Genomic DNA, 27,935 nt, shown 5'->3' with positions numbered 1-27,935 from the left:
CCCTTCACACACCGAGTGTCAGCAAGGAGACAGGTAGCACATTGGAGTCAATGAACAATGGAAAACATCATTCTAACACAGTCATTTATTTTTCTTGCCATTGCCAAACATTCCCCAAATCTTACTCACCAGAAATTAACAGAGCTTCTCCATTTTCCTGACAATCCTCATGAATGGAAAGGGCTTTAAGAGAGCAACTGCCAATGACAATGTCGAGTGGATAGACCATGTCCTTCGTTTCAAAACTACCTGTTCTGGCAGTATCCCAACCAGGTTTCAATGCTCCTGTGTTTCCAAGTGGTCTTCACAAAAGCCCACATTTTAAGGCTATATGGAGGAGTACAGAGAACAGCCTTTTAGATTTTGAAAAGGCAGTACTGGCCCACATCAGGATTAAGGGTCTCTGGCTTTTTATGTGGCGTAAGCCACAAAAACTGGCAAGAATATAGAAGACCAATATTTATTGAAAAGGGGAAGAGAATTCAGAAATACAATAACAGAGCTGCTCTAATCAATGCTCCAGGGAAAGCCAGCCTCAAGGAGAAACAGCCTAACAGATACTATCGGCTAGGCATGAGTATCAGAAAAAGAACTTTTCTTTCCAACTCCAGATAAGTATCTACACCTGGTGTCAAAGTCTCAGGTTATAAAGAGGACAGAACACAACATCTAAAAAAGGGTAAAGAACAACATTCTCAGAAAATTCAGAGAGACAGACTTTGGCTAAAGGGAGATACGAGGACTTAACAGACTGCAGACTAACCATCAGGTCAAGTCCAGGGGAGAAGGAATGTGCACCTCGGCTACCAATCTTCATGGCAGTGCCAGCAATATTACGGTTCTGTGTCAAATATCAGAGGCAAAAGGGTATTACTTATCAATCCTCAAAACTGCAGGAACAAAATAAACTGCAGGAAAGTTGATTTGAGGTGGTATTTATTTCTGCTGCCTTCTTCTTTCCAGTCATTTTATGTGAGACATATTCCTCCTAAGGCTGCATATCATGCCTGTGTGTCTAGTTACTTACTGCCACCTGGGACAAAGTATTTCCCAGGAAAACCTGTGTCCAGAGGGTCTAGCTTTATTATTCTAAGTATTTTCTCACTTTTAATCCTAAAACCATAATGAAACAAACAGCCTCCATAAATTCTGTCACCCAAGCAGACAGGGGAACCTTATTAAAGGAGTGACAACAGTTCTAGGTTCTAGGCTTGTTATATCACAAATACAAAATCATCAATCAGTATGGTTTTAAAAAGTTAGTTTGGAATCATTTTATAAGATAGATGATGGAGTAACTACGAAATCAATGGTGCTTCCAAGAACATTATATACCCCAGTATGGAAAGGATAATCAAACAGGTTTCTTAGTCTTGTACAGGGCAAGAGGGCCTACAGTGGACCTTAAGGGGGAGCTCTTTGGGCAAGATGAGAGAAAAACAGGGGGACTCCAGTGAGAATAGCAGGAAAATCTACCAAAAAGGAGATGGGGGTGGGGGTGGTAGAGGGTTCACAAGAATCAGTAGGGAAAACAGTGAAATTTACACAGGAGGAAGGAGCTGAGAATGTCACAGCATTACACAAACAGCTGAAAGAGTAAATTTCTCTTCACTCAGCCCCCGTGACTCAGGCCTCTCCACACAGGTCCCTGTGACCACAGCCTCCCATCCACTCTCCCAAGAGTGCTTTCACACTGACTGCCTATTTCTTTCCTCGTTTATGATTCGTCTTTGGGGACTTGACTTTCTGAAACTGTGTTGGCACTGGCTCCTGCTCTGGTTCTTTATGGGATGTCGCCACTAGCAGTTCCTCATGATTCCTCCTCTGATCCTTCCCTACTCTAAGACTCGGCTCTGTTTCAGGAAGCTCAATGCCAGGCTGCTGCCGCCGTCTTAGACACCGTCGGCTCCTGTGCTGCTGCCTCCGCTTCTCTTCTTCTTGCTGTCGCTGTTTTATCTTCATCAGCTTCTCAAAGCTTTTGGTTGTTGTCGGGTTGACAACAAACCAATCCTACAGAGGCAAAACAGAAACACCATCCAGTCAAAATACAATGCCTGAGGAAGTGGTATGGGAAGACTTTTTTTTTTAAGGTAGGATTAGGCAGAACACAGTAAGGAGGAAACAGATATGAAACCAGAGCTTAGAACTGTGTCTCATAAACTGGAGAAATTCAGTACAAAGCAGTCATTACAAGCATTTCTTGTGTAAGACATGACTTCAGGTACTACTGAAGTAAGGGATCTACAAAGTCTGATGACTTAGCATCATCCCACCCATTTCTCTCCTTTTGAAGATCTCCTCATGAAACATAAAGCGTTTGGCCATAGGAGATTTTTATTTCAATTTTTAATTTTGCAGCCAGATCACCTAAGTATAAATCTCAGCTCTGTTTCTAACCATGTGACCATCAGAAAATTACTTAACCTCTCTGAGTCTCAGTTTAAAAAATTAAGGGCTGGAGGAAATGGAACCCAACCAAGCATTCCTGCAAAAGAAAAAAAACAAAACAAAACACAGAAATAAAATCAACAAAATGTCAACCTAAATCAAGAAATCTGCTCAGTCTTCTAGCTCTAACTACCAATTTATAGGAAATAGCAGAATAGAGAATCACTGCTACAGGAATGCAAACAGCCAAGTCCAGAATGTGAGTAAACACAGGTGACCAAGGGCCTGGTTTCTTAAATAATAGAAGAAAAGAAAGACCTGCATTGCCTGATGAGAGTGTCACTAGCCATGTGTCATTAATAAGCTCTTGAAATGTGCTTAATCCAAATTGAGATATGCTTTCTATGTAAAACACACAGTAAATTTCAAAGACTTTCTATCAAAAAAAATGTAAAGTATCTCATTAATAATTCTGTATTGACTACCATGTTAAAAAGATAGTATTTTAGATATATTGTATTTAAACAAAATACAGTATCAAAGTCAATTTCACCAGTTTTCTTTATACTTTTTAAAAATGCAGTTAGCAGAAAAATTTGAATTACACATGTGGCTCAGATTATATTTCTATTAGATAGCACTACTCTAGATTAAAACAGACAAACACAAAGACTTCCCTAGCAGTACAGTGGTTAAGACTCAGCACTCACAATGCAAGGGGCACTGATTCCCTGTTCGGAGAACTAAGATTCCCCATGCCATGTGGCGAGGCCAAAAAAAAAAAAAAAATCTAAAACAAAGGTCCATATATTGCATTTGTCTATTTTATTTTAATTAATTCATTCATTTACTTCCTTTTTTTTCCTCCTGCAGTGGAAGCACAGAGGCTTAACCACTGGACCACCAGGGAAGTCCGGTTTTAGATCTTGATTGGAATAAACCAAATCTGAAATAAAACGATGAGACAGTTAGGGAAGTATAAATAATGAGCAGATATATGATGATATTAAGGAAGCTTTGTTAAGTTTTAACGTGTGATGATGGTTGCAGTTATGTATTTTTAAAAGTCCTCATATTTCTAGACACAGACTGAAAGAAGCATTGACAGCTGATATGTGGAATTTGCTTTAAAATAAGCCTTAAAAGGACAAGAAAAGTGGATGCGATTACCAATGACACAAGATGGGCAAACACTGAGGACTGTGAAAGCTGTTCATTACACTACTCTGTCCACTTACACATTTCTGAACGTCTGTTTAAAAAAATGTAGCCTAAGAAAGTGAGGCAAAATGGTAGGAACAAGGTAAACATGTTTACCACAGTACAGAGTTCATAAATACCGTCATAAATTATTGAACAAATGCTTGGGAGCAAGTCCCAGACTAAGTGAAATTTGTTGGTTCCAACTTTTGAGGAGGAAACTGGAGAAACAAGTGAATTACACAAAATCATATTTTGTTAGGAGATAATTATCTTTCAAACACTTCCAGTAGCATAAAAAGTTACAGTATTATTAAAAAAGAAAAAAAAGAAAAGAAGGACTGGCCTTCCTTAAGAAATCTCAGATGTGGAAAGGGATTCCCAAAGCTTCAACCGGTAAAGCAACAGGAACCACAATGGATGACACTAACTGAAGCCCACATAGCTGAGAACTATTACATCTGAGGGCAGAGAACTGCTGCAGGGGCTTGCTATTTTTCCCCAGCAGGCAACAATAGTTTCTGCAGTAAAATATGCCAAGAGAACGCACACTCTACTCCTTGAGCTTTTGCAATAAGGGATTTAATTCTATAGTAAACAATTTCTCTGTTCATCTGGACTCTTAAAAACTTTCCCCAACAGAAAACTCCTGACCTTCTGAACTTAAAGCATTTTCAACTTTTTAATATTTTAATTTTGAAAATTTACAGACTTTCCACAAAAGTTACAATAGTAACTAGACTGACCACTGTTAATCTTCTTCCCTTCCTTCCCTCCCTCCAACTCTCCCTTTTTTCCTTCCTCTGAACCATCTTCAGTTTAGTTACCAACATGATACCTAATTCCTAAAAACGCCATGTATCTGCCTAAGAACAAGGGCATTCCCTACATAACTACAATATAGTTATCACATTTTGGAATATTAACATTGACACATTACTATCACTTTGTAGTATAGTTAGTATTCAAATTACCTCAGTTCTCTCAATAACATCTTTTACATTGTTTCTATGCGGTATTTCAACAATATTCAAAACAGGTTGCTCAAAGATGTTGGAATACCAGAAAACAGGAGTATAAACACTGCTGTGAAGCAAGAATTCCAAAGGTGTAAATGCAGCCTGGTTGTCAAATGCCTAATTTAACTTCAGGTAACCAGAGGGCTTCCCAGGTGGCTCAGTGGTAAAGCAAGAGAAACAGGAGATGTGGGTTCAATCCCTGTGTCGGGTAGATCCCCTGGAGAAGGAAATGGCAACCCACTCCAGTATTCTTGCCTGGGAAATCCCATGGACAGAGGAGCCTGCTGGGCCTCACTCCATGAGCTCACAACAGAGTCAGACACAACTGAGCCCATGCACATAAGTTAATTAGAAGAATCAGGGATGCTCATAGCCACAGTTATTTCAAATGCTTTCATGAGTGAGTGAGTGAAAGTCGCTCAGTCGTGTCCGACTCTTTGTGACCCCATGGACTGTAGCCTGGCAGGCTCCTCTGTCCATGAAATTCTCCAGGCTAGAATACTGGAGTCGGTAGCCATTCTCTTCTCCAAGAGATCTTTCCAACCCAGGGATCAAACCCAGGTCTTCCATGCTGCGAGGGGATACTTCACTGTCTGAGCCACCAGGGAAGCCCAAAAATACTGAAGTGGGTTGCCATTCCCTTATCCAGGCTATCTTCCCGACCTAGGAATCGAACCAGGGTCTCCTGCATTGCAGGCAGATTCTTCACCAGCTGAGCTACCAAGGAAGCCCCAATGCTTTCATAGAAAAAAATTAGTCTACATCTGATTTAAGGCAGTCTTTTAACTCTAATGAGTCCAGTAAACCCTTTAGTTTTTCTGACAGTCCCAGCCCATAGTAAGAGGCACAAAATCCATGTGCCCTTGTGACACAGTCATGGGGTCCACAAGATTATGAAGTTGTGGGAAAGAAGGAACCTTACCTCAGCATGGACAGAGTTGATGTGATACTTGACACCACTCTCTGACACAAATTCTTTCTGACAGAGAAGACACTTGTATTTTCCAGCCACAAATGTTCCCTATTTTCAAGAAAAAAAAAAGCATGATTGGTCAATTTAGGAACAAATTTAGGAAAATCCCAAACAGTAATGTATGTATCTGTGTGTGTGTGTGTGTGTGTGTGTGTGTATGTATATATATATATATATATACATACACACATACATATATATACACATACATATATTTACAATATTGAAAAAATACAATTTATTGTTTGAACTCAAATCACCACCCAGCACTTTAAGCCTATCCTAAGTGACATCTACAAATAATGATTACAGCACAAGTAAACTGCTAATTCAGCAGACAAACAAGTTAGTGCCAGCAGAGACCCTCCCTTCCTCAAAGTACGGAGAAGACAACATGCTAGGTAAAAGTTAAAGTACACCATTACATATTAAATAGTTAATACTACCCTTCTAGCAAGCCACAGATGCCACCTGGGCAATGGGTAGGGACTATTAGAGATGAAAAGAGGAAATATGACTTCGGCAAAGTGAAGAACAACAATATATTTAGGAAAACTCGTTTGGGTATATTATCATCATAATACATCTATTCTAATGCAATTCTATACCAAACACTGCCCCCACTAAGCCCCCAACACAATCTGAAGTTCCCTGATTTATTATGTAACATGTCACATTCTTCTATCTTCCCTATGTCTTCCACTTCCTTCCAGGTTTCTCCCCCTAAATGATCAAACTCCTTAAGTTCAATGAGGGACCAACATGTAATTCTTCCCACTAGAATCAATCCACTGCTGTAAAGAATGCCTTGGGAATCCAGAATTAGAAGAGTACCCTCCATAAGACCTGGCTGAATGACTCAAACTAGGATCAAGATGACAAACCCCTAAGCATTCCTGCACAGGTCTGATTTGGGAGCCTATCACTCCCTTGCTGCCTTCAATTAAGATTTCTCTCCCTTCCTGAAGCTTCAGGTTTCCATGGTGCTCATTTTGTGTGAGCAGATACTGCTGAACGGAAATGGAAACTGGCAGCAATCCCAGGGCTGGTGGGCTATAGGGCCCCTGGGTCAACATGGAAAAGATTCAGTGAGGTGAATGGCTATGAACCTGACATCCAGGGATCCCATCTCCCATCCCCGGAAGACAGTATAATTCAGATGGTTCTGGAGATCTTCACCAATCTAGATGAACATATGTTAAGTTGATTCTAGGAAGCTGAAGGCCCAGTAAAGCAGGACAGGCCCAGTGTAGTATATGCTCAGATGGAAAAAGTTAAATCTCTGATAGGCACTGAGAACTATGTATTTTTCTGCAAAATTTTTTCATTGATATGACTTATGGCTATTTTGGGCTATTCTGCATCTTTGGCATGCCCTGGTATCCCACCTAGTAACAGACCAAGAATTTTTGGGACACGCTAAAAAACTAAACCAGTCTTTGAAGATAACAGACAACAGGATAACTAGCTGTTCACTGAATCTGAATTCTCTTCCATGTCAGACTATTTTAGAGGTCATGTTCAGATAAATAGTTCAGAATGTTACAAACCAATGTACAAGAGCCCAGGTGAGCTTTAAGACCAGATACACTACTGTAGACAGCCTCACAACCCTGTAAAAGAGAAGAAGAAAGCATGTGAAGATGACACCAAACATCATCGTTTTCTTAGCAATCTGGCCATTCATACTAACCCACTCTACCCTCAGGAGGAAGAGGTCAAATAAATTGCACCACAACCACACAGAAAAATATGCAAGCCAGAGAACAAGAAGAAAATCAAGAAGAGGTACAAGAAAAAGAGGTAAGCAAGCTGCTTAATAAAGCTTAAAACACTCTCTTCCCTGGTGCTTTTCTGATACTTAGAAAAACACAAAAAAATCGTATGCTCAGGTTTTGCAAAAATCAACTTTCTCTAGTATAAATGTCTCTCTTTTTGTATATCTACTCCTCCCCAAAGCACTGCATATACAATTGCAGTTGATTAATGATGGCTGGAAGTTCTATGCCACTTTTCCAATCAGGAAATGAGTCATATATCCTTCCTTTGAAACTGGGTAAGTCCTGTGATTCCTTTGACAAATAGAATGCTATGGAAATGATGCTGAACAAATTCTGAAGCTAGGCCTAAGAGATCTGAGCTTTTGCTTTATGTTCTTGGAATATTCTTCTTGAGAATTCAGTCACCATGTATCCTGCTGGTAACCCAACTACGATGCAAGACAGAGAGGCCATATGTGCAGCCAATATCCCAGCTGAAGTGACTGCTTAGAAGCCATTCAACACTCAGAACTTCCAGCTGAAAGCAACCCATAAATGATTCCAGCTGATGCCATGTATTAATACAACTGCCTTCTGAGTATGGCTAGAACCGGTGATTTACAGAATTGTGAATAAAGTAATTGATGTTTTAACCCTTTAAGATTCACATGCTTTGTCACAAAGGAATAAATAACTGAAACAACAGCAGATACTTGATCAACATTTAATGACTAGATGAATGAGAAAGAACCACCTGGTTAGGACACTGAATGCGATGATACTTCTTGATATCTGACTTCCATTTGTGTAGTACTTCTTGGCTGAAGGTCGGTAGCCCTGGACGAGTATATTTTAACTACAAGACAGGAAACATTTTATTGGAGGAACTTAACTTTTAACCAAAATATCCCATAAGAGAATTATGTAAACTCTTCAGGTCATGTAATTCTGGAGTTACAGAAGTATATTTTCGTACACAAAAAACATGTAAGATCCTTTTAAGTTCTTGAAACATATGTATGTTTCAAAACATTGCCTACTGTTTTGTCTTAAAACAATTTGACTTTTAACAGAAGACAGGAGACTTTCAGATATAACATTTCATCTAAAGTTGAGAATAAAAAAGCTAGTGACAGAGCATGACACAGTAAAAATATTTGTTACAAAAGAGAGAGAAAGCAATACAGATATGTCCTCTCTGTATATAATATATATGTATACGTTATACTCAAGAAATATATACATTATATATTTAATAGAAATATATGTATATAGGTCAAAAGATAGAAATCAAAATGTTAACAGTAGTATTCTCTGGGTGCTAGAATTTTGAATGATTTTCATTTTATTTCTGCTTATCTGCATTTCTTCAGTGAAATCATGTTAATTTTTGGTATTCAAAAAATTCTAACACCAAAAAATTAAGGTTCAACCTGAAAGAATGTGAGAAGACTCAGGAAATAGAACACCTATTATTTCCTTACACTGAAAAATTAGAATTATTCCCAGCACTTTCTTTCACACGTTTTGACACCAGTTGGTCTCTTCTTACAACTGTAACTAGTTTTCAGTGACTTTTTTTTTTTTGACCATGCTTTGAGCCATGTGGGTTGTTATTTCCCCAACTAGGGATCGAACTCAAACCTCCTGTATTGGGAGCACCGAGTCTTAACCACTGGACCACAAGAGAAGTCTTGTTAATTAGTTTCCAGAAAAGAGTTTTAACATCTGCAGAGAGAGTTCTTACAAAGTTCACCATTGGTAACATATAATTGCATTTCTGGTGAGTAAAGAATCCTCCTACTTGAAAAATGAAAGTACCTGAAAGGAAGCTGATTCTCTGAGATAGAAAGACAGAACCAAGTCTGTAGAGGTAATGGGGGAAGTAAGGAAGGTAAACTAAAGAACCTTTGATAAATCAGAGTACAGAACTGGTTGTTAATACTTGCGTTATGTATTTAACAAACAAAAATGGAGAAACTGACAGTAACACAATATCAGCATGGGATTTTAACACCCCATTTACATCAACAGACAGATCATCCAGACAGAAAATCAATAAGGAAAACTCACCTTAAATGACACATTATACCACATGGACTTTATATACATTAAATATATATATTCCATCCAAAAGCAGCAGAATACACATTATTTTTAAGATTCATGTATTTAACAGGTTTCCCCAATGGCTCAGCAGATAAAGAATCTGTCTGCAATGCAGGAGATACAGGTTCAACCCCAGAGTCAGGAAGATTCCCCTGGAGGAGGAAATGGCAATCCACTCTAGTACTCCTGCCTGGAAAATCCCATGGACAGAGGAGCGTGGTGGGCTACAGTCCAAAGGGTCACAAAGAGTTGGATATAACTGAGCATGAGCACCTTGCTGCTGCTGTTGCTGCTGCTAAGTCGCTTCAGTCGTGTCCGACTCTGTGCGACCCCATAGACGGCAGCCCACCAGGCTCCCCCGTCCCTGGGATTCTCCAGGCAAGAACGTGGAGTGGGTTGCCATTTCCTTCTCCAGTGCATGCAAGTGAGAAGTGAAAGTGAAGTCGCTCAGTCGAGTCCGACTCTTAGCAACCCCATGGACTGTAGCCTACCAGGCTCTTCCGTCCATGGGATTTTCCAGGCAAGAGTACTGGAGTGGGGTGCCATTGCCTTCTCCCTGAGCACCTTGAGTGAGCACCTTGAGTGAATATATATTTGTAATTGTTATGTCTTCTTGTTGGGTTGATTCCTTTATCATTATGTCATGTACTTTGTTTCTTGTTATAGTCTTTAAGTTCTATTTTGTCTGATATAAGTATTGCCCAACTTTCTTTCTGTTACCATTTGCATGAAATACCTTTTGTCATCCCCTCACTTTTAGTCAGTCAGATCTGAAATGAGTCTCTTTTAGACAGCATATATACAAATCTTATTTTCATATCCATTCAGTCACTTTGTCTTTTGATTTGAGTATTTAGTCCATTTACATCTAAAGTAATTATTGACAGATAGGTACTTACTGTGTTTAGTTAACTGTTCTCAGGTTATCTATTCTTTTTTGTTCGTTTTTCTTCTTTTGCTCTCTTCCCTTGTGATTTTGTGACTATCTTTAGTGACAGTTTTGGATTCCTTTCTCTTTTTTCATGTTTATCTATTGCAGATTTTTGGTTTGTGGTTACCAAGAGGTTTACATACAGCAACTCTTGGAAGTGAAAGTGTTAGTTGCTCAGTCGTATCTGACTCTTTGGGACCCCATGGACTACTGCAAGCCAGGATCCTCTGTTCATGGAATTCTCCAGGAAAGAATACTGGAGTGGGTAGCCATTCTGTTCTCCAAGGGCTATTCCCAACCCAGGGATCGAGCCCAGGTCTCCTGAACTTCAGGCAGATTCTTTACCATCTGAGCCACCAGAGGAAATCCAACAGCAAGCCACATATAAATACATACTTACTGTTCTCTTAAGTTTGAAGGCATTCTAAAAACCCTGCATTTTTATTCTACCCCCATCAAATGTTTTAGACATATTCTACATCTTTTTGTTTTATATATCCCTAAGTCCCTTTAACATTTCTTATAAAGCTGATTTAGTGGTGCTGAACTCCTATAGCTTTTACTTGTCTTGTTAAACTTTTTCTCTCTCCTTCAAATCTGAATGACAGCCTTGCTGGGTAGGGTACTTGGTTGTAGGTTTTTTCACAGTTTTAAATATATTATGTCACCCTCTTCTGGCCTGCAAAGCTTCTGCTGAAAAGTCAACTGATAGTCCTGTGGGAGTTCTCTTGTACATATCCAGTTGCTTTGCTGCTTTTAAGATTTTTTTTCTTTCATTTTTGGGCTCACTAACCCCAGTCAGTACAACTCCATTTTTAGTATATAAAATGGTGTTTTGCATAAGCTTTTATATAGCTGGGAAGAGGAGTTCTACTGCTATAAAAGCAAATTAAAACCACTTACCTAAACTAAATATTAAACTACTACATATGAACTAACAAAGTAAAAACACACTGGGCAAAGACCAAACAAAAATCTGGGAATTCAGGTTCCCCTGGAAGTAGTCTCAAATTAAGAGAGCTCCTTAAAGAACTTCTGAAAAAGACTGTCACTCTAGGACCTACACGAGTTCAAACACTGAAGCTGGATCATATGTACTCCATCTCTGAGGACAAAGGAGCAAAATACTGTTTTTCATGTAATTACTCAAGTGTGTTTACCTTTCTGCATGTAGTAAGCACAATATCAGACATAACGGTTCAAAATTAATACAAGTTTCTGCCTCACCTTCCGATCATCAGGTACCAGATCCTGAAGCACCTTTCTCTTAGGCCATTCCTTGGCCAATTCAGCAGAGGCCAGTTCCTGCAGGTGGTATACAGCTATCTTGGCAGAACGCCTCTGAACTCGGCCTCCACTTTTTGACTCCAAGCTCATGTCCTTCAAGCACTCTGGCTGTCCTGACTCTGGAAAGAAGGATATCTGCAAGAATAAGACATAGTAAAACACAGGCTTTAGAAATGGTTTCCATTAGAGCCGGTGATTAAAGGCTGTCCTTCCTGCCCTAAAAATCAAAAGAGCTCTTTACTAGCTTGCTAACCACTAGTATCAAGCTCCACCATCTTATTGCATATTTTACTGGTAAAAAAAGCTTCTTAGCAGGATAAAATCTGTTGTGTTGTAACAAGTGGTTAAAAGTCAAGACATACCCATATAAAAAGAAATAAACGTGCATCATAGCCCTAAATATAAACCATAACAAGTATAAAAATTCTAGGAGAAACCTAGGGAGAACATTCTTATGATCCTGGGCATGATGGGTTCTGATGTGTCAACTTTGTTAGGCTACTGTCATCAGTTAATTAATCAAACATTAATCTAGGTTTAATTTTAAGGTAAATCTAATTTGTGTCCATATCAGCTGACTTTAAGTAAGACAGGTGTGACAGAAAAAAAGAGACAGGAAAAAATCTCAAGGTGAGAGAGACTCAATACTGTTGCTGACTCAAACACAAATGGGTCCATGAGCCAAAGGTTGCAGGTGGCCTTCAGAAGCTGAGCACATCTCCCAGCAAGCAAAGAAATAAGGTCCTATACCTGCATGGAACTGAATTTTTGATTGAGCTTAATGAGCCTGCAACAGATCCGCCCCTCAAGCCTCCATAAAAGAACAGTCCTACCAACACTTTGAGTCCAGTCTGATGAGGTTCTACACAAGGGAACCAGCTGAGCCTGGACTTCTGGCCTAATAAACTGTGAGATAATACACTTATGTTGTTTAAACCATTAATTTTATGGTGACTATTTTAATGCAGCAAAAGAAAATTATACATCGTACTGAGCAAAGACATCTTAGCTATAACAACAAAAGCATTATCTATGAAGGGAGAAAAAAGAAAAACTGAACTTTATGAAAATTAAGAATTCTGCCCTTTGAAAAACACTATAAAAAATGCAAAGACAAACTAAGACCAGAAGAAAATATTTGTAAAACATGTATCTGCTTAAAGACTTGTGTCCAGAATATATTTTAAAAAATTCAAAATATATTTAAAATTTAATGAAAGTGAAAGTTGCTCAACTGTGTCTGACTCTGTGACCCCATGGACTATACAGTCCATGGAATTCTCCAGGCCAGAATACTGGAGTGGGTAGCCTTTCCCTTCTCCAGGGGATCTTCCCAACCCAGGGATTGAACCCAGGTCTCCCACATTGCAGGCAGATTCTTTACCACCCGAGCCACAAGGGAAGCCCAAGAATACTGGAGTAGGTAGCCTATCCCTTCTCCAGCAGATCTTCCAGACCCAGGAATGGAACTGGGGTCTCCTGCATTGCAGGCGGATTCTTTACCAACTGAGCTATCAGGGAAGCCAGGCAAGAATACTGGAGTGGGTTGCCATGCCCTCCTCCAGGGGATCTTCCCAACGCAGGGATCAAACCCAGGACTCCCACATTGCAGGTGGATTCTTTACCTTCTGAGCCACCAGGGAAGCCCTAAAACTTATTAGTAAAACAATACATACTCCAACAATAAAATGAACAAAGGATTTCAACAGACTCTTCACAAAAGAAGAAATTTCACTTAAGACTGACATTGCCAATAAGCACATGAAAAGACAGTCAACATCACTAGTCATTAGGGAAGTGCAAATTTAAAACAGCAGTAAAATACCACTATATACCTATTAGAATGGTCTTCAAAAGTGAACCTGACAATAGCCAAGAGTTGATATACATGCAAAGCAACTAAAATTCTCATACCTTGCTGGTGAGAATGCAAAATGGCACAGCTGCTTTGGAAAAGTTTGGCAGTTTCTTATAAAGGTAAACATTTATCATATGACCTAGCAATCCCATTCCTAACTATTTATTTACCCAAGAAAAATTAAAACTTATTTTCATACAAAAACCTTTATGTAAATGTTTACAGCAGCTTATTCCTAATTGCCAAAAACTAGAAACAACTCAAATGCTCTTCAACTGGTGCATGGATAAACAACTTGTGAAACATCCTAGAAAGAATGGAATCCTAGACAGAAACAAAAAGGAATAAACTAATGATACATGTAAGACATGGACAAGTTTCAAATGTATTATGCTTAGTGGAAGAAGTCAGACTCAAAAAGGTATATACTGTACAGCTTCATTTATATGACATTCCAAAAAAGGCAAAACTATAAGGACATGAAATATATCAGTGGTCGGCCAGCTGGGAGTGGGAAGAACAACTGACTACAAAGGGACACAAAAGAATTTGGGGGGAATGATCAAATTGTTCTATATCTTGATTGTGGTAGTAGTTATATAATTATATGTTTTTCTCAAAATTCTTATAATGTACACTAAAAATGGTGAATATTAATTGCCATATCTAAACTATACCTTGAAACTTAGTGCTAAAAAGAAACGTGAGGTGAGGGAGCCCAGAAATGTCATGAGGAAAAGAAAAAGTCAGGACAAGAAAACTGGAATAGAGGGACCGAATCAGCTGGATAGAGTCCCATAAAATTTCTAGCTAAGGGAGAATGCCTTATGCTTTAAAAATATAGTATTGAGTTTACTTCGACCCAGACTATATAATAAACTGATTTCTCTAACCTAATAGTGATCAAACAGCAGAAAGAAGAGCACAAGAAACAAGGAAAAAGAGAAAAAAAACATTCAGAATAAAAGGAACTACAAATGAGGAATCAAGGATGTACGGAAGATGTAGCAGCAAAGCAGTCACCACAGAATAGACCCCCAAACAGGGTCTGGAAAGTAATCAATACTCACAGGACCATGCTCTGACCTCAGGTGATACGCAAGTCCAGCCTTTGATCTATACGGTTTTCCACAGTGGTGACATTTCAGGGTCATCTTCTCCAGCTCAGCAGCCCCTTTGCCACATTTTCTCACATGGTACAGATATCCCATGATGCTGGTGAAGCTACTAGAGCAACTCTGAACACAGGAGAGAGGCCTATATAATCTTACATATTTTGGTATGACCTCTAATTTCTAAAGAGCCATATCACACAACTAGACCCTCTGATATTACTAGACCCTCTCCAACATTTCCCATTGGCACAACCCTTCCTTTTCCCTGGCCCAACTGCTATCCTATCTACCACCAAGCAAGACATTCAACCAATTTAGTCAGCATTCAACAAACTAGAACTGTATACCTCCTCTGTGTCAGAGCTTCCTCCTTGATCTATGATCCAACTCCATCCCAATACCAAATACCCAGCAATATCAAAGTTCCTCACATGAGGTTACTACGATCCTCTTTATCACACAAAAGAAAGGATGACAAAGAAACTCCTTCAAACAAAGGGAAAAGGGAGAAGCACACATTTCTGGAGATGAGAAAGAAAATAAAGAACTGTTAATGAGTTCAGGAGACCTTGAAAATCAGAAGTCACTCTGATGCTGGAAGATGACACAAAACCAGGTCTGTAAGGGAGAAAGAGACATGGGAGCAAGTAACAGAAAGACCTTGACCTGAGGCTCCAGACAGATGGAGTTGCTGTCTTTGGACTCTTACCTCACGCATGCATCTCAGCTTTCCCAGTCTCTTGAGAACTGTTCGGAGACGTTCCCTCTCACTTGGCTCATCTATTTCATCTCCAGCCTTCAAAATGGGCTAGAAAACAAGAGAAACAAACAGGCAGATGATTCACGGAAAAAAATTCCATGAGGAGAATCAAGGACCGGACTAGAACCTAAGCTAATGATCACGAAATCTATGTTATCTGACTCCTGGCTCTCTTCATCTTCTCCTGAACAGTAAAGTGAATATGTAAAGGAACTAACAGTTCAAAGCCGCTACCTCCCAGGATGTGAACCTTCGGGCTAACCTAAACACACAAATACCTCAAATACCTCCGTATCCACATTTCATTGTGTATAACTCTTCTATCAAAAGGATTTCTTCTTCCTTACACCCCTATGAAGTCCCAGAGCCTTAGCCATCTCCACTGAGGTATCTATACTCATCCAAGTAAAGACATCCAAATATCACATGCTCACGAAGGACAGAAGACACTCTTACCAAGCTATTATGATTTGCCATGACGTGATACTTCATCCCTGCTAGTGAACGAAGCTGCTTCCCACAATGATGACAAGTAAACATTTCCTACAAGAGAAAAATGCTGCTCAGTGCCAAGCGGTTCAACAAAGAAATAGTATGTCACAAAGTCCTATGCAAACGCTCTCAACAAAGAAACAGAATGTCACAAAGTCCTATGCAAATACTCTCATCTGTATCTTTATTTCCCAAATTATACAATAGTAATGAATCTCAAAATCCCCCAAATTCACTGTCATGTCAAGGGCAAAGAGGTAAAGGCTATGCATTTTTAAAATAATAAGAACTACCATTTAATGAGTGCCAGTATTTGTCAAGAAATGGGACAAGCACTTAGCATGAAGTACTTCTTTTTTATCCTCATGGGTTACACAGGTAGTAATAATTGCTACTTTATAAATGTGAAAACTGAGGTCCACAAATAAAAAGCTAAATGACCCAACTAGTAAGTGGCTGAATGATGATTCAAACCCAAGTCTGTCAGACTCTGTATGACACAATGTTGCCTCTTCTCCACAATAACCAGCATATCCAAGGCAGTGCCAGAGGTTTCAAGTTTGGGTAAAAAGTCATAAGAGTTATGAAATGCCACAAATTATCTAACCTGTTTGCAGTTTTCCATGTGTTTCTTTAAGCCCTCTATGGTCTTTCTCCCCACTGCCTGGCAGGTAGGACAGGAGACACTGCCTTTATCCACAATTTCTAAGTACCACTGCTCCTCTAAACTGCCTACAAAGGAGAGAAAGGAACACTTAAAATTTGCGGTATTCTCCAGAAACAAAAAGCACAATCTCAGACTTTAGGAAAAGTATCATAAAGCGGTTTTTTCCCTTCCTGGGGGAAGACTCTTGCTGTATATAACTTCTAGAAATAATTTTTTTCAGACAGTGAAGAGCTTCTGAAACTCCTACTCAATTCCCATGATAAAAACCATCCAAGAACCACTCCAAAGCCCAGTGGCTTAAAGAAATGGACAATAATGTTTTTCCCAGTTTTACTGAACTATAAGTGACAATGAGTAACATTTTTCATAGCAGCATGTAAGAATGGGATATGTAACTGAGATATGTAACAACCAGTTTGCTAAGTGTTCATATGTGCCAGAGATTGGTGAATGTTTTTATCCCATTTAATTTTCACAACAATTCTGACTGCTTTATTATTCCTATTTAGAGACAAGGAAACTGAAGTTTGCAGAAATTAAGAGGCAGATCAAAGAATTAACGAAGAGCCAAAACTTGCACAAACATGACTTATTGTCAAACCTATGCCCTTAATAAGTGCCTCCCTAAAGAAATGCTTTGGTACATCATTCCTTTACCAACAGCAACAACAAAAAAGACAGAATGAGAGAACTAGATCTCACAAAGCTTCCGAAAGCATACCTGCTGCATAAGCTGGTGGTTCCTTCCGAATACGGCGAGTCTGGGCTTTGGGATTAGGCTGAGCTTTAGGCCGCTGCTTCCTCCCTGACGCAAAACAAAAACTTGAAGCCCGACACATCACCTCTGCTGATCCTGCGCTACCACCAAAATCTCTTCCCTCCTCAACACGCTGTGCCCCACTCCCTCAACCAACTGACTCCCTTAAGTCAAGAGAGAAGAAAAGGATAAAAAATAAGGCAGGTTGGAGGCCATACCTTGCCAAAAAGTTCAAAGGGCTCAAAAGTGCTTAAGGGCCAAAACCTAAGGTTCCTTTCACCTTCAAAGAACAAAACCTAGGCACCCAGGGAAAAAGAATTAGCAAAGTTATTCCCTTACCATAAAGCTTATGCTTCTTCTGAGGAAATTCTCGATAGTCTTCATCTTCTTCCTGCCTGGGTTTCCTTTTTCCTTTGGTTGATACTCCACCTGACCCTGAAATAACACAAGAAAACAAAAAAAAATCTTAGTATGGTTTATGTGTGAACATCTGGGCCTGCCCCTAAATAATCTATCACAAGATCATGAAAGGAAAAAGATCATCAGCGAGCAGAGGCCTCACAGAAGTGTTGATAACTTTTTTAGGGAAGCTGATATAACTTTCCACTAATTGACTCAACCTCCCCTTTTCCTTCTGTACTGTTCTCCATCCCAAGTGATTAATTGTTCCCTGTGAATAATAAGGTCCTTTAGGCAGTGTGATTTGTTTGATCCTGATTTGAGGCTACCTGTCCAAGATAAAGGGCTCCTAAGAACCCTTCAGATTATAACCACTAAGAAAATTCTACTTAGAATAGCCCTTTTACCACCAGCCCCTAAACCTTCAACAGAGGATCAAACTAGAACAATGGGAAAAAAAGTTCAATTCATATGAAGAGGAAAGGTGATACCAGTATAGCCTAGAGTAATAAGATCTGCAGACTTTCACCCAGTAAAATAGAGGAACAGTTCATGAAACTAATAGTATGTGACAGCCTAACACCTTAAAAAATTTCAAGGGAGTTCCCTGGCTGTCCAGTGGTTAGGACTCAGTGCTTTCACTGCTGGGTCTCGGGTTTAATCCCTTGTTGGGGAACTAAGATCCCACAAGCTGCATAGCACAGCCGAAAAAAAAAAAATTCAATCACTAATAAGAAACTCATATGTGGTACTTAATATTTTACAAGTAATTTACAATAGCTACCTCAAAATATTGGAGAAAGAAATGGCAATTCACTCCAGTATTCTTGCCTGGGAAATCCCATGGACAGAGGAGCCTGGTCTACAATCCACAGGGTCACAAAGAGTCAGACACAACTTAGCAACTAAACCACCACCTCAAAATATAACTAGAGAGTTCTCTGTCTTTGGAATAAGATAGAATAAGATAATGATATTGATACCTTCTACATGGGAAGCAGCAGCTGACTTGATCCTTCTCATCTTCATCCAGTAGGTAGATTTTCGGAAGGATGCTGGAAAATCACTCACTGGTTCACATGAAGAAGCAGATGATGAGCCGCTTAAGGAGTCATCGTGAGGGATAGTGTACTGGAAACTATTATCCTTTATGGAGCATTGGGTCCTGCTACTAACATGACACAAAGAGAAATACCACAAAGGAGGGTCTGGGATAAAGTTCCTATTACTTACATTACATCCTAAGAAGATAACCAAGTTGGTTACCTGTGCAAAAAAACTAAGAAGCCTGATAATAAAAACAATTTAGATTGTAATTTTCTAACAATTAAAATAGTTGACCTGATACAATACATAAAATTGTTATAATACTTTGCTATAATCAGAAAGAATAAGCACTCTCCATAAATGATCACTTTATAGCCAACGTAGGTATTCCTTCCTAAATTCATCAAAGAAAAGAAAGTAGTAAAAGTAACAGTGTGTTTGATGACCCTTCAGAAGATCCCCTGGATCTATAAGAAGGTATATCCAGGCTTTCTATTTCTCTGGCAGAGGGACAGTAACCAAATAGTACCCCTGAGAATAAAGAAGGAAAAGAACAGTTTGTAGGCTCTAGTCTGATCCATCTTCCTTTTCCCTTAGCCTCAGCCCTAAACTTTGACGTCAGGGCACCCTGTCTTACTTAAGCAACATGATACTTAGATTTCATAGCTAAAGGAAGGGTGCTATCTTATCTGAGTTGCACTGGCCAGAAATCTGGTATACAGCTAGATCCTAATTTCCAAATCTAAGACCAGTCATGTATGTAGTTAACAAACATTACTGGGTAGAAACACAGTATCTTCTAAGTGGCTCAAAGTGTGGTAGAGTAGCAGTTCTCAAACTGTCGTCCAGGATCTCTGAGACATCCCCTTTCCAACCAACTGTATGCGACTTGCCTTAGATTTATGGTTTAGAAAGGCCACTCAGGATGATATATGAAAAATGACCCACAGAGGATGAGTGAATGAAAAGAGAAGAGTTAGCAGTCTGTTGCAACAGTATGGGTAAGACATGACGAAAGTTTAAGCTTGAACTTGAACTAAAGTTTCGTAGTAGAGATGACAAACCAACAAACTCAAGACAACACTTTACAGGTAGAGTTGGTAATAATTACACATAGAGGTTTGTGGTAGCAGGGAGTTAGAAGTAACACAGGTGACCATTCTTGGGGGAAAAAAGTAAAATGTGATACATGCTTACTGTAGAATACCACAGAATCAGTTGTTAGAAGCAATAAACCATCTCTACACATCTACAAAGGTAACTAAAAAGCATATTGTGGAATGAAAAAAAGAAACAGAACAAGATCTATAGCACAATGTCAATTCAGTAAATTAACAAATAAACATATAGCACTAGCTATTTTATAAGGACTTAACTATTTAACGGAGAAGGCAATGGCACCCCACTCCAGTACTCTTGCCTGGAAAATCCCATGGACGGAGGAGCCTGGTAGGCTGCAATCCATGGGGTCACTAAGAGTCGGACACGACTGAGCAACTTCACTTTCCCTTTTCACTTTCATGCATTGGAGAAGGAAATGGCAACCCACTCCAGTGTTCTTGCCTGGAGAATCCCAGGGACGGGGGAGCCTGGTGGGCTGCTGTCTATGGGGTCGCACAGAGTCAGACACGACTGAAGTGACTTAGCAGCAGCAGCAGCAGCATATACTAGAGAATGTGAGTGAATCATGGAGTAGAGGCAGGCAAAGAAGGTAATCTCATAATTCTGTGTACAAATCCACACAAATCACTGCTTAACCTGAGCTATGTATGCATGGAACATAGTCAAACCAGCTTAGCAAAGGCTTTAAAAAGTGTAATAAGATTTGAACAAAGCAAAGTCTCAGACTAACCCCTGAGTTATCAGTGTGAAACAGATCCAAACCAATGTATTAAAAAATTGGAAAACTGAAAACAGGATTTGAAAAACCTGAAAAAGTCTAAAACTAACCCCTAAGCTCTAAACCATCATAAAAAAGACTCACAGAAAGGAACTAAGACTGAACCAATGCCTTCAGAAAGCAGGACAGAATTTATGGTCTGAACTTAAACAGAAATAAAAACAGCAACAATCCCCAGAAGATTCTAAAAAGACCCACAGTCTACACAAATAATATTCACAATCTTGAGAATAAAATCCAAAATTATGCAGCAGACAAAGAACCAGTAAAATGCAGGTAATTCTTAAAGGACAGATGATAAACTGGTGTCAATTCCACAATGATGCAGATGACGCAACTATCAAAGTCTTTAAAGCACCTATTATAACTACACTTCATGAAAGGAAAACACACTTGAAATAAAGGAAAATGCAGGAGTTATCACCAGAAAATAAAAATCATAAAAAAGAACCAAATGAAATTTAAGAACTGAAAAATAACAAATAAAATAAAAATGCACTGGATGGACTAATAACAAAAGGGAGATGACAGAGGAAAGAATCTATGAAGTTAAGACAGATCAGGAGAAATTATCCAATCTGAAGAACAAAGAGGGAAAAAGACTGAAGAACAGTCCACAGAGGCTCAACAACCTGTGGATCAATATCAAAAGACCTAACCTAGTTTAGTTGAAATCGCAGAAGAGGAAAGAGAGACTAAGAAAAAATAGTTTTAAAAGGTAATGGTGGAAAAATCCCCCAAGTTTAATGAAAGACTTAAAATTTACAGATTCAAGGAGCTCATCAAACACTTAATAGGGTAAATTCAAAGAAAAACACACCTAGATATATCTTAATGAAACTATTTAAAACTAAAGATTAAAAAAATCCAGAAAGCAGCTAGAAAAAAAAATGACATATTACATACAGAGAACAATGATTCAAATGATGATTTTCTCAACAGAAACCAAAGACAGAAGACAGCACAACAACATCTTTAAGATCCTGAGAGAAAAGATTTATAAACCTGAAATTCCATATTCAGTGAAAAATACCCTGAAGATGAAGAAAAACTAAGAAAATTTGTCACCAGCAGACCTGCTCTGTGAAAAATGCAAAGGGAAATAATTTCAACTGAAGGAAAAAATGACACTAGACACAAATTTGGATTTTTAATAACGAAGAAAGAGTAGGAGAAATGGTAAATAGATGGATAAATATTAAAAAACTGTTTAAAGCAAATTTTAACATTATCTAGTAAGGTAAATGTAGATGTAAAATATACAACAGCTATAATTGAATAGTCAGCAATAGGCAGTTAAAGCAATCTATATGGTTGTAAGCTTCTACATTTAAGCAAAGTGGTTGGATATTAACTTTAAGTAGATGATGAAACGATAGGTATGTATATTGTAATTCTGAAAGCAACCATTACCAAATCTCTCCCCCACCAAAAAAAAGACGGTGGGAGAAAAGGAAGTAAAAATTAAATAAAATAAAATGGAACACTAAACATTTAAATAATCCAAAAGAAGGTATACAGGAACAAAAAAACAAGGTAGAGAGAACAAATAATTAAATGGCAAACTTAAATCCAATCATGTCAATAATTAATTTAAATGTTTATGGCCTAAATACTCCAGGTGAAAGTCAGACATTGAGAGAGAAATAAAAAAGCAGTATTTTAATATAGGCTGTCCACAAGAGGCACACTTTAAATATAAACAACATATGTGGATTGGAAGTAAAGGTATGAAAAAAATTATACTATGCCATCAGCAAACACAGTAAGGCTGGAGTAGCTATTTTACTATCAGATAAAATAGATTTCAAGACAAAGTATTACCAGAGATAAAAAGAAACACTTTATAATAAAAATAACATCATCAGGAAGATATAATTACTCATTGCACATGTCTAACAACAGAGACTCAGAATATACAAAACAAAACTGACAGAAAAAGAAAAGCTGACAATTCTACAAATCTTAGCCACCTGATGAGAAAAACTGACTCATTTGAAAAGACCCTGATGCTGGGAAAGACTGAAGGCGGGAGAAGGGGACAACAAAGGATGAGATGGTTGGATGGCATCACCAACTCAACGGACATAACTTTGAGTAAACTCCGGGAGTTGGTGATGGACAGGGAGGCCTGGCGTGCTGCAGTCCATGGGGTTGCAAAGATCTGGACACGACTGAGCGACTGAACTGAACTGACTTGCAGATTTTTTTAACAGATTTTTCGCAGTTTGCTTACAAAGACAATCTAAGGAAATATATGAAATAATTACTAGAATTAAAAATGAATTTAGCAAGTGGCAGGATACAAGGTTAAAGTACAAAAGTTCAATTGTATTCATAGCTGCTAGCAACAAGCAACGAGAAAACAGACTTATAAAAATAATAGCATTGACAATAACAAAAAACACAGGAATCTAGGAACAAATCTAGGAACCTAAAAACAAATCTAACAAAAGCCATCCAAGACCACCACAATATTGTAAATTAGCCTCCAATTAAAATGAAAAAAAAAAGCCATCCAAGATTTTTACAATGAAAACTACCACACAGTGGTAAGAAAAAATGAAGACCAAAACAAATGGAAAATATGCTCATAAGTCAGAAAATGCAACACTGTTAAAAATGGCAATTCTCCCTACATCTACCTACAGATTCAATATACGTACCAATCAATACTCCAGCATGCTTTCTTTTTGATTTTTATTTTAGCTTCTTTTTATAGGTATGACAAACTGTAGAATTTATATTCAAAAGCAAAGAAAATAAAACAGCTGAAACAATCTTGAAAAAACAAGAAAAGTACGTGACTTAACTGATTTCAAGATTTACTCTTAATGCTACAGTATCAAGACAGTTCAGTATTGGCAACAAGACAAACATATACAACAATGGAATAAGATAACAGGAGTCCAGAAACAGACCCACACCTATATATACATTGTTGTTTAGTCACTAAGTCATGTCCGGCTCTTTTTGTGACCCCATGGACTGTAGCCCACGAGGTTACTCTGTCCATGATGTTTTACAGGCAAGAATACTGTAATGGGTTGCCATTTCCTTCTCCAGGGGATCTTCCTGACTTAGGGATCAAACTCATGTCTCCTGCATTGGCAGTTGGATTCTTTACCACTGAGCTACCAAGGAAACCCACACCTATCTACATTTAACTGATTTTGACAAAGGTGCAAAGGCAATTGAATAGGGAAAGGAAAGTCTTTTCAACAACTAGATATATAAGAAATTAATATTGATCTTTATAACACACCATGCATAAAAATTAACTCGAAATGAGCTATAGACCTGAATGCAAAACCTATAAAACATCTGGAAGAAAATGCAGGAAAAAAATCTTTGCAATTAGAGATGGCAAAGTTTCCTTAAATAAAACACAAAAGCACAAAACATAAAAGGAAAAAATGATAAAATTGTTTTTATTTTTAATGATAAATTTAAAACTTTTGCTCTTCAAAAGATACCATTAGGAAAATGAAATGCAAACTACTGACTTGAGGAAATAGTCAAGATATATGTAACAAAGGAACTGTATTCAAAAAAATTTTTTTTAATTAAATAATACAATTTAATAGTGAGATGAAACTTTTTTTTTTGGTGGCAAAAGACATGAACACACATTTGACAAAAGAAGATATATGAATGACCAATAAAACACATCAACAGATGTTTCACATCATTATTCATCAAGAAAATGCTAATTAAAACCAAAATGAAACACCACTATACACCATTAAAGTTGCTAAAATTAGAGACCTACTTTCTATACACTGCTGGTAGGAATGTAAAATCATACCACCAACTTGCAAAATAATTTCTTAAAAAGTTAAACATACTCCTGACATATGAGCTAATCAATCTAAGATGGTAAATACCATCTTAATAAATATATATTGTGTTAAGTATTTATCAAGAGAACAAAAATATTTTTCCACACAGAGACTTGCACATAACGTTCACGGCAGTTTTATTCTAACATCCCCACACCGAAAATAATGCAAACATCTCTCAGGTAGATGGCTAAACAAATGATGGTATATCCATAATGGAATTCTTTTTAGCAATAAAAACTATTTTTCACTCAACATCATTATTCTGAGTGAAAGAAATCATGCAAAAAGAGGACATATTGTCTGATTTTATTTATATAAAATCCTAGAACATGCAAACCACTGTACAGTAACAGAAAACAGGTCAGTGGGTGTCTGGCAACAGGAGTGGAGGAAGGAATGAATTGCAAAGGGACATGAGAAAACTTATGGGAAACAGGGAAACTTATCTTGATTGTGGTGACAGTTTCATGGGTACTTATATTATGTCAAGGCTGAAGGTACCGTATACTTTTAATATATGCAGCCAGCTGCACTTCAATTATGCCTCAGTGAAGGTATAAAAAAAATTTAATGGGAATAGGCAGTCCTGTAGGGCCAAAACCCACCATACCAAACAATGAGAATAATGTCTACCAGAAAGACTTGATAGTATCAACAGGCTATAAGGAGTCAAGTCCCATATGACTCCTCTTGGGAAACATCCTCATAGGAATTTCTATACTGTCAATGTTGGACTCAGATATACCACCTCCCTGCTCATGAATAAGCATATGAGTATAGTGAAAAATCAATAGTTTATATGGTCAGCGTGATTAACACCTCGAGGATTAAGTCAATGTGAATAGGAAATTCTCTCTCCAGGTCTCTTATTTTTAAAGCACGCAACAAAAACAATTCTCAAGTATTTTACAGTACCTGCCAACTCAGGGTTTATTTATTTATTTATTATTATTATTTATTAAAGACCAGATTAATATCAAACTTCTTTTTCCTGGGGCTTCTGTGGTGGCTCAGTTGGTAAACAATCTGTCTACAATGCAGGAGACCCGGGATCGATCCCTGAGTCGGGAAGATCCCCTGGAGAAGGAAACTGCAACCCAGCCCAGTCCAATATTCTTGCATGAAGAATTCCATGGACAGAGGAGTCTGGTGGGCTACTGTCCATGGGGTCTCAAAGAGTCGGACACAACTGAGCGACTCTGACTCACTCACTCACTTTCTTTCCATAAATATGACAAGAAAAAGCTTTTGGTTCTAACAATGATTATCCTAATTGTAGTGACTTTAAAATAATTTGTTGTTTAGTCTTGGTTTCTTATCACAAAGATGTAAAGTTTAACCTATTTTCAACTCCTTTCTGATCTACCAAGAATTTTTAAGAGCCCCTAGTTCATTCTCTAGGTGAAAAGTTATATTTTATTAGAAAAATATTTTAAGTTCATCTCACTATCATGTGCAGCCTTTTTTTTTATTCTACCCAAACCTTAAAACACTGATCTTTTCCACGTTTTCATCCTCTACTCTTCTAGTCTCAATTCTCACCAGTGATTCTCAAACTTCACAATATCCTAGGCCAGTTAAAAATAGGGATTCTGATGCCCAATGATTCTGATTATTAATGGATGAGAGTCCATTAACCTTTCCATTTCCTAACAATTACCCATTTGCTATTCCATTAAAACCTTGTACAAATTCACATTGTTATTTCTTCTGAAAAACAAACAAAAAAAATCCTTTTCCTTATGGTTAAACGCATTATTCCTTGACTTTCAAGTCTGTTTAGGAGTGATTTGCTCTGGCAACCCTTCCCTTCCAAACATCATTCCCCTTCCCAAAAAGCTATATATAATTCTTGAAATAAAAATATTTCCTTACACAGTATTGTGTTGATCTTGTGTTTTTCATGTCTGTATATCTAACCTATCACAAAAATGGCACAAAGCAGATATTTAGTAAATGTTACATGAAGGAATTAATCCTTTCTGAGTATTTCCTGAACAAGAATTTTTTTTGTATTAACGAATATGGAAAAGCTTAGCGCATTCAGTATACAATATAATAAACCAGGCTTGAGGCCAAGTAGTTTGAAAATATAAGTATTTCTTAGTCATTTTCATCAGTCCTTCCCAAGTTCATCAATGTATTCATGAGTACATATATGATGTCTAAAGAAATGCAGGGCTACAGAGTCACACATTCCATTTTTATTACAATCCAGTACTTTTTTTTTGCAAGGGACATTTTCCTCCCCCACACCAAGATTAGACCTGTACTGTCTAATCAGATCGCCACTAGCCACAGGTGGCCATTTAAATTTAAGTTAATCAACATACAATTTAAAATTCAGTTCCTCACTGATACTAGCCACATTTCCAGTGTTCAAAAAGGATAGGTGGCTTAGTGGCTATCGTACTTGACAGTGTGGATACAGAATATTTTTATCACAGGAAGTTCCACTGGACAACGCTGGTGACACAATTACAAATGGACTGCAGAAAACCTCACTTACTTCTTAGCTCCCACGATCCTCGTGCTCCTCTGCTGCTTAAAGGGTGTGGGTCCCGGGGTCTAGCAAATGGTAAGCACATCAGTGAGTGTATGCTAGGGACCTCTGAAACTTGACCACAAACAGATGAATCCCCCTGCGCCAAGAACTGAAGCTCTCCCGGGGCTACTACTGCAAACCGAACAAGGCAAGACTTTTTAGGAAAAGTGCGCCGCCCTACCTACGGGGTCAAGGCAGGTGACAACACCAGAGCCTTCATCTCTTCCATTCTCAAAGCCCTGGTCCAAGAAAGACTCTAAATGCGAGACGGAAAGACAGGACAAAGGATATGGGAGACATTGGGGATGTAAAAGGAATACAGACTAACGGTATTCTGACGAAGAACTTAGTCCAAGGGGGTGGGGAACGGGCAGCAGAAAGTGGGGGGGAAATACGGGGGCTCATAGATCTAACCTAGAAGGGTGGGGCCTACGCTGAGCTCTAAGAAAACCGACTCTGAGCAGGGGACAAAAGCGAGGCACCGCGTGTGGCGCGCTCGACAGCGCTACCCCTAAAGCGTAACGGTCAAACCGAGAAACTCACAGCGGGCACTGCACCGAGTCTGGAAGACATCACTCCCTCTCCACGCTTAACAAATTCACCCAAGGGCTCCGGCCAGACCAACGCCACTTCCGCTCTCCGCTCCGCTCCCGGATGTGGAGTCGGGTCCGCGAGCCCGGTGGCGAACGTCTACTTCCGCCTAGCAGCTTCCGCGGGGGCTGCGGCAGGGGCGAGTCACGTGACTAGCCCCCCTTTGCTCCCCGCCCCGGCAGTGCGCCGTGGGACCCGGGAAACTGGGGTGGGGTTTGGAGCGTCAACTTTGGCCTGAGAGCCTCTCCCTTTCGTTCCCTCGGTTTGCACAAGCTCTCCTCCCCTTCGGCGC

The 27,935-nt window shown here is 38.7% G+C and overlaps 1 protein-coding gene across 15 annotated transcripts; it reads right to left on the bottom strand.

Annotated features, from left to right (window-relative positions):
- Positions 1–67: 67 nt before the first annotated feature.
- Positions 68–27,693, bottom strand: ZNF512 (zinc finger protein 512). Of its 15 annotated transcripts, XR_014051796.1 has the most exons (16): positions 27,596–27,693; positions 27,017–27,075; positions 18,699–18,886; positions 17,656–17,751; positions 17,281–17,364; positions 16,500–16,624; positions 15,857–15,943; positions 15,350–15,448; positions 14,596–14,763; positions 11,608–11,802; positions 8,095–8,196; positions 7,131–7,193; positions 5,530–5,628; positions 3,240–3,334; positions 764–2,010; positions 68–327 (listed from the first exon to the last, which is right to left on the bottom strand). XR_014051796.1 is itself a non-coding variant. In XM_081484238.1 (14 exons), exons 1-14 carry the CDS (start codon positions 27,623–27,625, stop codon positions 1,702–1,704), a joined length of 1,704 nt encoding a protein of 567 aa, XP_081340364.1. In that variant the 5' UTR covers positions 27,626–27,693; the 3' UTR covers positions 68–1,701. The 15 variants fall into 15 exon arrangements, 10 of the variants coding, with proteins under 10 accessions (XP_081340364.1, XP_081340365.1, XP_081340370.1 ...); XR_014051795.1 differs by having other exon boundaries at positions 68–2,010; XR_014051793.1 differs by lacking the exon at positions 3,240–3,334.
- Between the last annotated feature and the right edge of the window lie 242 nt (positions 27,694–27,935).

This window comes from Giraffa tippelskirchi, chromosome 4, assembly GCF_054371585.1.
Source record: "Giraffa tippelskirchi isolate mGirTip1 chromosome 4, T2T-mGirTip1v1.2.pri, whole genome shotgun sequence".
In the NCBI taxonomy this organism is placed as follows: Eukaryota; Metazoa; Chordata; class Mammalia; order Artiodactyla; family Giraffidae; genus Giraffa; species Giraffa tippelskirchi.
Note: the sequence above shows the minus strand (reverse complement) of the source record. Positions and strands in the feature narration are given on the sequence as shown.

Coding starts and splice junctions, on each gene's coding strand:
- ZNF512 (XM_081484238.1), bottom strand. CDS start 27,625: ATGTCTTCCAGACTCGGTGCAGTGCCCGCT. Junction 14,764..15,349: donor AGCTGAGATGCATGCGTGAG/GTAAGAGTCCAA, acceptor TCCTGTGTTCAG/AGTTGCTCTAGTAGCTTCAC. Junction 7,194..8,094: donor GCATTCAGTGTCCTAACCAG/GTGGTTCTTTCT, acceptor TCTCTTTTACAG/GGTTGTGAGGCTGTCTACAG.